Source organism: Cataglyphis hispanica, chromosome 3 (genome assembly GCF_021464435.1).
Source record: "Cataglyphis hispanica isolate Lineage 1 chromosome 3, ULB_Chis1_1.0, whole genome shotgun sequence".
Classification (NCBI taxonomy): Eukaryota; Metazoa; Arthropoda; class Insecta; order Hymenoptera; family Formicidae; genus Cataglyphis; species Cataglyphis hispanica.
The window spans coordinates 2,800,915-2,811,059 of NC_065956.1; the positions used below are offsets into that span (position 1 = coordinate 2,800,915).

The 10,145-nt window shown below is 32.1% G+C and overlaps 1 protein-coding gene across 3 annotated transcripts in view; it reads right to left on the reverse strand.

The window, feature by feature from the left end:
• The window catches only part of LOC126859489 (amyloid-beta-like protein), a 44,221-nt gene extending 35,253 nt beyond the window's left edge, over positions 1–8,968 (reverse strand). For all 3 annotated transcript variants that reach the window (XM_050610830.1, XM_050610831.1, XM_050610829.1), the window contains exon 1: positions 8,651–8,968. In XM_050610830.1, the coding sequence (XP_050466787.1) occupies positions 8,651–8,710 (60 nt within the window). In that variant the 5' untranslated portion in view covers positions 8,711–8,968. The remainder of the gene's footprint in view (positions 1–8,650) is intronic.
• Positions 8,969–10,145: the final 1,177 nt, after the last annotated feature.

Genomic DNA, 10,145 nt, shown 5'->3' on the forward strand with positions numbered 1-10,145 from the left:
AATTGGCTCACCGGCCGTTCCAACGATTTATTAAAGTAGCTTCGTTAATAGCCTTAAAGAATTAGTCGGTGACAGCTAACCGGGTTGCGCTCGTAGTTCGCGAATGGTGCTTAAGCCGACAGGACTACGGATGGGAGATGTTAAAAGGGTTAAGCAAACTTCGTCGGACAGATAACGGCGATGCACGCTCACGTCGACGCATCACGGCATGCGCGGATGCACCTTGAAATCCACTTAAAAGCGCGCACGCCGAAATCAGGTGAAAATACCTTAGCGTCCGTTTAGGGATTCGACAAAGTCGCGCGATGAAAATCGGCTGCTATTCAGTCATATTTATCATCGCCGATTGATGTGTCACGATTCTATACATCATCCTTTCACTGTACTTTTGGATGCATCTCTCGCATTTACGAATTGCATTTTCCGCGACTTCGTTTACGCAGCTTCTTGCATTCTAGACATTTTTGTCACGAACGTTGAAATCATTCATCGATGGTGCATAAAATGGATTCATCGGTTCATGAAATGAATTTTATTTCCGCATTCTTTATTGAGAAAATATTTTACTTCAATTCAATTAAATTTGAAAAAAAACTTGAAAAAAATAGATGCTATATATCTTTATTCAAGCGATCCAATTATATTACACCTATATTAATAATTTCAATAATTTAATATCGCGAAAATATGTATGTATTAAAATCTAATAATAAAAAGCGAAATGTAAATAAGGGCGTAAATATTAATATATTTTTGTATAATGCTTTATATAATAGGTATATAAAATATATAGAAAATATACATGTATATATATATATATATATATATATATATATATATATATCACGCCACCAGTGCTTGTTAAAAAATCCGTTCTAAAAATCTCCAACGCTATGTGAACTACGATAGCTCCCATTTTCTCGATGTACGACGTAAAGAAGCACATCCATAAATTTTCTATGTGCACAAAGCTGGAAAATTACCGTTCGTACGCAATCTTTTCTTGTTAGTGAGAGTTTTGCATATGTCTACACGTCAGATATATTATGCTAAAGAAATCTCGATACATTAACAAAGGAACTTTTTCTTGGCGATCGTAATGTCAAATTTCGCGTTCGATCGGACTCTCCTTTCGATTTTGACGAAGCCTTACAAAAGAGAAAATATCTCGTTTAACGAAATGACGGGGGCGCTCGTATGTGACGCGATATCATAGATAATTCTCTCCAACCGCGAAATATATTTTTCTCTTCCATAATCTGATCTACGCGCGATTAATCACAGTTGCACGCGCAACGGATTCGATCAAACAACGTCGATGTTATTAAAAGCTATTTCAACCGGCTTCAGGAACTCGTTGCGGCATGCTTAATACGGATTTGTCGTTTCCCTTTGGCGGTGGTGCACGTTTGTAAAGCGCGGGAATTACATCGCTACATACCTACGTATGGATGCGCGGAGATCCGTAAACGTTTACTTCGCGGATTACGTTCCGCGATTGCGAGCAGCTTCGCGCTTTTTCGCGCGAGCGCGTATAATGTGGGACACCACGATCGCCGCTTTGAAATTTAAATCGCCGATGGCAAATGATAAAGCTGTATACCCTGCCCGATGCCGCGGAAACAGTCGACGCAACAAAAAAGATCAACTACGCGACAAACACGTATTTATTAATCAATTCCAACGCACGCGCCGCGGGCTATTAATTCTTGAAACATTTTAACGAGACATTGTTTGCAGTATTTTTCCAAAGAATACAATCTCTCAATATTTATAAAATCTTCGTGGTAATTTATATAACATCTTCAATAAATTGTAGTGAGTTTATATTTTATCAGAGTTTATAAATTTAAAAAAAAAATTTTTTAATGGTAATTGCATTTAAATATTAACCAGGATTTATTATTATACGGTTTATTGTCTTTTAATTAAATCTTTTCTGTCTGTTTCTAGTTTGATCGTGCATCGTAATTTATAAAAAAAAAAAAAATGCTTTGTGTTCTAAATTTAATATTTCATAGTTTTACTATCTTCTTCTTCAACCGCGCGATGAGATGAATAGACAAGATAGATGAATAAGATAGCTTTTTCTCTCTCTCTCTCTTTCTTTTTCACGCTATTTCGAGAGACTAGCTCATATGAGTTCGTTATCATCAGATTCGCGCCCAATTAGCGAGAGAATTTCCCACAGTACAAATCACGTAACGCCACGACGCAACGCGAATAATTAATAAATTGAGAGCACAATCACTACACCGATGAATAAATTATGGCGCAATCAGCACCAATTCCCCGAACTCACTGTGTCCGTTCTTTATTTCCGCAACTACGGATTTGTCGATATTTTATATTGGATACTATATAAAAATTTAGCAATAGAAGAACATCTCAAAAAACATCGCAAAATTAAAGCTTTCTTCGCGAACAATAATTTTCAGCTTCGGAACAAAATCGCATGTCGAGATGAATTATGTACCGCAAAGCATCGAATCGAAATAAATTATATGTATGTGTATAGAATGAATCACGCGAGAACAGCCAGATGTATTTCTTACCTTCAAAAAATTTCACGAAAAAAAAATTAAGTGGCTTCATAAAGTTTGACTTTATAACCCCTCTTATTTATAATCATAGAAAACAACTGTATCTTCTTACGTAAAATCATACAATCTCATTTAATGCTTCGTGTATCTCATTCTGCTCTCATGCTCCGTGTATCTTTTTCGTAGAGCAGTTTTATTGTTAGTATTAATTTTAGAGAAAAAAATATTTTAAAAGAGGAGAAAGTATATGTTATTATGTTCAATATATATCAAGAGATTTGCATAAACATTAATATCGACAAAAATTAATTTTACTATTTTTCAATACAACTTGCGTACAGTGCAAATTATAAAAATATTGATTTTTTTATGTCGCATCCATGAGAAAAAAGTTTTAAAAATAAAATAAATACTTGACAATTTTGTTTTAAAATTGGAAATTATTCGAAAAAGCGATCATTCATAATTGAGCCTACATGTGTTATAATGAATGCATTTTATCTATCATACCATCGCAACGAATTAAACATATTTTTCCTGTATACAGATTTTATCCTGTATATTTACATCTTGCATCTCGTTTTGCATTTTCGTTGATAAATAGTAAACATTTAGTTGTATTTACGAAGATGCGAATTTTTCTGCTGTCAGTTCTCATTGCTTTTTTTTTCGCCTCCATTATATAGTGCGCAGCTGAAAAGCTGTCAAAAGTGGTTGCGAAGTCGGTTTTAAAAAGTACATGTTCCCGAATATTTTCGGCAAATTTTATCTATTCGGATTTTCTCTTAATTCCATGCGTTAGTAATTATTTATATGTTAATTCTACTTGACATAAAAGAATGATAGATGACATATTCGTAGAAAAATATTTTTCAATGTGAAAAAAAAGAGCCCCCACGAGGCTATTAAAAATTTAAAATCATTTCTGCCATTTCTGAAAATTTTTATATGCAATCTACAATAAAAATAAATAAAAAAAAGGTTTTTGTATTTTCTCTAAATAAGTAAAATATTCAAAAAATTGATTTTTTTCCTTTCAGATTTTTATTTATTTAGCATATAAAAATTTAAAAATTTTAAAAATTTTATTTGGATTTTACAAATATTAATTGTATTTTTTATTATTTGGTCTTTTAAATAATAATACATTTGTTTTATCACTTTAAATTAAGCTCTTTGTGTTTGGATGAATAAAATAACAATTTTAAATAAAATCTTTCCTTTGAAAAAATTAAACGTAGCTCGACCAATGCGGTCGTTATCCCTGGAAACCGCGCGTGATAATCGTAATTTTAATGTAATCTTGTATGTAATAATAATTTTTATCGCGTTTAATTACCCATCTGAGCGAAAGACAATTTCGTCAACTTTACTGCAGTAAAGGTATGGCTTACTTTCGTTCACTCTCTCTACAAAATGCAGAGAAATTGCCATGCAGTTATTATCGAGTATTGTTGTTTTCGTAAAACAAACCTATCTGTAAAAAAAAAAATTGCTCATATTTTAAATTCTAATACTAATATTTTCTATTTCAAATACATGTATTATAAGCCGGGGCAATTTTATATCTATAAGAAAATTTTACAATATTATATGTGATCTCATATTCAGTCAACAAACAATCTTCTTGAGAATAATTTAACAAATTTCCTTCTATTTAATCCAAATTACAGGAGAAACAAGGTTTCTGACATTTCTCGACACGTGCAACTTTACAACGTAGAGTTACACTTGCAATTAAATGCTAAATATTGCGAGAATGTATTTAGAACAAGAGAGAATGAATTCAAGTGTAATATTAAATTGAATTTAGAATTATATGAATTAATGCTGTAATGATATATGAATAAATACTGTTTGCAAGCGCTCTATTATATTATGCCATTAATACGAAGCAAATTGAATATTACATTAATTTGTGCATATAGATACAGGAAGAATTCGATTAGTCTGAAAAAGTAGATTACATTACACGAAGCAAACAAAATGTGAGATTAAATTAGAAGTGTATAATGTCATGCGAAACAAACGCGATATGAAATTAAATTATACAATTATGAATTTATTCCAACCAGCAAAAGAAAAAATTAGTTACGTTATATGTTACAAGATAACCAGTTTAATAATTTGTACATATGTCTGTGTTGTATTTTACATAATATAAATTTAAAGATTTATAATGTTGTATCAGTCATCAATATTCTTGTTTCGCCCATTGAAAATAATTTAAGGAATACATATCCGTTACTGTATATTATATTCATGTATATATAATGTACGATTAATTTCTTTGTTGAAATAAAGTAATTAAAAAATTGTAACGTTGACTTTACCAAAGTGTTTTAATTAAAAACATATTTTTACAATAATCAATGCTATAAAATAGTAAAAAAATTATTTAAATCCTGAGATTGTTAAAAAACATAAAGGAATTAGTATTAACTTCTGTAATCTCCATTTTGTAAAGTCACTTTCTTAACATAAAATTAAGTTTTATTTTCCTGAGAGTTACTCCGAAATTACTAGAAGGCGATACTAAAATGCTAATTATATGTGACACAAGGTTCATCCGCCGTATGCATTTCTTTGAAAAACTTCCTTTACATAGTACGAGATAAGTCATTCAGGCACATGTATGGGAACGGAATATACCATAATTCCCATCTGTGCTATTAACTTACAGCATTACACAAAATTATTTATCATTACATATGCGTACGAAATATGTCCAGCTTAAAATTTATTCTATTTTTGAAAAATATATACATATTAAAATCACAGATGTTTTCGTAATTAGGTCCCTACATAAATTTTCGTCAAACCAAATATTTACTCAATACTGATTAAAAAAATATGATCACCCAAATATATTAGCTGATGATATTCAGAATTTTTATCTAATAAAATTATTTCATTTTCTGAATTAAATATTGAAAAATTAGTTTTTAGTTATTTAGTAAAATAGAGGTATATTCAGAGAGAGAGCAAAGATCTATATATACAATTTAAAAAAATTGTATCATGCATCTGCGAGGCAAAGACGTCTCATATCTTCAGAATTAAAAACATCAAACAATTCTTAAATATATTCTTTTCTGACAAAAAACCTGTGTGTATTACACAGCATTTAATACAAAGTTGCATGTATGCATGACTGCATACGTGAAACACCTCGAGACATAAGGTACATTAATGCACTGACGATTTTGATTGATTTAAATGACGCTTTCAAATAGCCAAAGCAGATTTAAATGGCAACGTGGCATAAAGTACTGGAAAAATTAACGATCGTTACTGGCGTAATAAAACTGAAAACACAAATTTTGCTTGTAATTAAACAAAAAGTCGATGCGCCTCGTCATCGATGGCAGGATTATCATCCTAAATTTTCGTAAGCTAATGTCATTAGCTTATGCCAATGTTATTGGAATGCCCACAATATTGAGTAATATATAGCATGACAAATATTAAATTTCTGAATTAATATCGGCTTACGAATCGATCTCCGTTGACAATTATTTACGACAAAGTATTCATAGACTTTAATTAATATTATTTATATCGCGATCAAATGTTTCACATTAAATTATTAGCTAATATTACTGAAATCTCTGCATTGAATACTGTATAATGCGATAAACTTCAAATTTTCATAAGCATAGATTAATATCAGCTTTGAACTGCCTCCGTTAATTTATAATATAATAAATATTAAATTCTCTGAAGAGTTAATATTACTAAAATGTTTAAAGTATGTTTAAAGTATGTTTAAAGTACAGAATTATATGCGATTCAATAAATATAAATTTTTGTAAAATTAATTAATGTCATTAATATCCTATTCTATCAGAAGTTCTACGTATTAACATATTTTTTTTTCAATCAAATTAGGGAAAAGGAATCACTGATTAAAGCAGTGACACAAGATTTCGATGAAGTTTAGTGAGTGTGTATTTCATTGATCTTGAGTGAAAATATTTTGCGCTTCTGTTTTATACTTCATTATGACAATAACATTTCACTAAAAATAAATAATATATATTTGCAAGATATAACTTTTAAAATTTTTTATATATTTATTTTACATTGCTATTTTTTTAAGAAATCTCCACACACATCAATGAAACATATATAATTGATATTCAAAATTATATATTTTTAATCTTAAGATGTGATAAACTCATAAAAAAATAAACAAATCTTGATCAAATTTAAATAATTTTTTTTTTAAATATATATTATTATAAAAAATTATCTCATATATAATATTATACTACAAGATGCATTTTAATATATCATAAATTGAAACAGTTACTGCCATTAATTAATTAATTCTTTCAGTGAGATTTTATTAATATACGGTGCTACATCTATAAACTAATTGTAAAATTATCAGTGATTTGTCATTGTTTTTCAGAGATAATATATTGATTCTATTTGAAAAAAGAGTACATAAATAATGTATAACACATCTTTATCATGCAGTTAAAAACACTTACATATTTTTTAAGTCACGGCTCTATTATACAAAGGGTAATTAACATGTATTCACTATAACATGTATTCAATTTAATAGTCGATGGCCGTAACATGGCTGATCATTTTCGAATTACAAACGATCAATTAATGCGATAGCGATACGGTCGGGATATGTAAATTGTTTACACTATTACTTTGTCCTTTATGTTTTGATGTTTTATTATATACAAGTGGCTGCTTTCACAACTGCATTACTATTACACGATACATTGTTAATTATATATCGTGAGTAATGGAATAATATTAATGGAGACGCGTTGTTGCGCAAATAAATGATAATAATAAAATTGCAAAGAAGGAAAAAGAGAGTAAAAACAAATATAAATAAAAGAAAAAAAAAAAAAAAAAGAAAAAAAATTTCCAAATTTCTCCGAGAAAAAAAAATTATTCTCTATTGCGGGGCGTATTGCACTTATGCAATAAGGCAAATATATTGTACAAGAAGCTATGTGTTTTAATTTCTCACAGTATGCTATTCATAAAGCACGCTATTACTACGAGAACGGTGTACTAAACATAATTTTTGTTTGTGTAACAAAAACTTGTGATATTTCCCCCATCCTCGATTGAATCTAAAGCAACAAATACAATCGTGCGAAATCGGAAAATCAAATCGATCGAGGATTATGTGTCGAGTGGCCTCTCTTTACACGGCCCACGGTTTCCCACCGCCCATACTAAATGCCTACACACATGCGACGCGAAATATCGCCGGTGCATTAAATATTCCCTCGGAATGATACATGGAAGGTTGCGCGTCTCTCTTTGCGTCGTCGAGTACCGGCCTCGAAAAATTACGCAACTCGCGGTGGTATTTTAAACGATTAATAGTAAATCAATCACTTGGGAAATAAATTATTTGATCGATCCCTTAATACGTGTATACCTTCAAATCTCGTATATCATGCTTTTAACGTCATTTACTTTAGTTGCTATAAATAATTACGATCCATCATTTCCAATATAACTAAATGTATTTGCATCTAAACATTCTTGATAAATGTATTCGTGATAATTTATAATATTGCTAAGTACGAATTACTTTACACGTAAGACATTAAACTAAAGGTACATTGTGATAAAAATTCTTTGACGCGTGAGGACTGTTTTAGAGAGGAAAATTGCAGATATATAAGAGCAAAAAAAATGTATGTGTTACATCGTTTTTCCTTACAAATCAGAGTTTCGCGAGACGGGATTTCAGATTTAAAAAGCGAAGTGTGTCGCGACTCGTTGATAATCGCTGTATGCGGCGTCACGGTCATTGATCGGACCATTTGACAGCCGCCATGGTACTGGTCGTAATAGTATCGGAGCATCGGCACGTAATTTCGAAGAAGGAAAGAAAAAAGAAACGAAAAGTTCTCGCGGCACATTACATCGATCGCGCGACAGGGCGCCTCGCTGCGCCTGACATTTGCCTGACACAAGGGTGAAAGCGGCGCGCGCTCGCACATTTGCTATCGTCGTCCGATGGATCCGTCCGATTGAAGACGGAAGACGAGTGCGAGAACGCGGGAGAGAGAGAGAGAGAATGAGGAGGAAACAATGAGATTCTTAATTCTTACCTGCACCCGGCAGAGTGACAGGACGCCGAGCAGTGCGGCCAGTGCCAGCATCCCTTTCATCTCTCCTTCCTCTTCCCGGCCCGCCTACAGTCCCACGTCCTCGTTGAGAATGCCCGAAGAAACTCGCCGAATTCTCCGCAAATTCCGCGGAAGATCCTTCTCCCTATCTCCTCTCTTCCCTGCGACGAGAAGGAGAACGAATGTGCGTAAACGATATCGAGAGATATGGGACGGGACGATTTTGCCGTACGGTTTTGTGCGACGCACGATATTCACTCGTCGTATATCACGGATAGCGCAGCGAACTACTACTGTCTGCCGCTGTGGCTGGGTGGGTCGCTCGCTCGCCGCGAAAGCAAGATGGCGGTGCGCGTCGGCGGCAGCGGCGGCGGCGGTTAAGCCGACCGGCCAATCGCATCGCGCCGTCCGCTTACCGGCCGGTACGCATGCGCGCCGCAGTCAGTCGATAACGTGGCGGGAACGCCACGGGTTCAAATGACGTGTCGTGCGCGCCGTCCGTAGTCGTACAATTTTCGCGATTCGATTAACTAATTAACACCCGTTGACTGCCGGATTCCGATTGACTCTGTTAAAGCGTAATTGGAAACGATATGTCCGATGTTACGATAAATAAATATATTTTGTGATGGATGTATATTTCCAATTAATTTCCAAATTTTTCGACAAATATAATAAGTAATGTAATATCTTATTTAATTAACGTTATTGGAGAATCAACAGATTTTTGAAAAAGAGAAAAATACGTTTATAAATTATAATAACAAAAAAAAGAAATTTTATATTAAATATAATATTAATTTAATTATTGAGAAAAATATTTATGAGAATATCAATATAATGTAATTTTACATTTTTAAATAATTGGATGTTTAATTATATCAACTTGTTATCATTGTTATTGTTTTTCAATAAAACCAATAAACATCTAAATATCCTTAATTGAAGTATTCAATTCCGTAAAAAGATATTCGCGAGAGAGATATAAAATGTATTAATTATTTTATTCTTCAATTTCTTCCTTCTTTATTTTGATGAAATTATTTTTTCAGATTATTTTCTCTCTCTCTTTCTTATATATATATATATATGATTTTATATTTTTTTATTATAATAGTGAAAATATTGAAAATTGATATTGGAAATTGGCGATGAATCCATTCGTGTGCATACGCAGAATTAATTGTAAATTTTAATTTCCAATAAATTTCCGATCCACGCGTCGATATCTTTGATTTATTGAAACTTTAACGTTCTCTCATTACCTGACGTAGTATGTCCTGTTTATCGTTGCGATAAATCGCAATTCGATGTTCAAGTAGCGCGATGATGCATGCATTTAATGAGTTTATTTGTGGTTCTAAATTACAGAGGCGCAAGAGAGACCACAATTGTTATAATCAGAATTGCGGACATCTCTGAAATCGTGAGTCTGTATTATACATGGGCAAAATATCCCAAATAAAATTATTGCCAA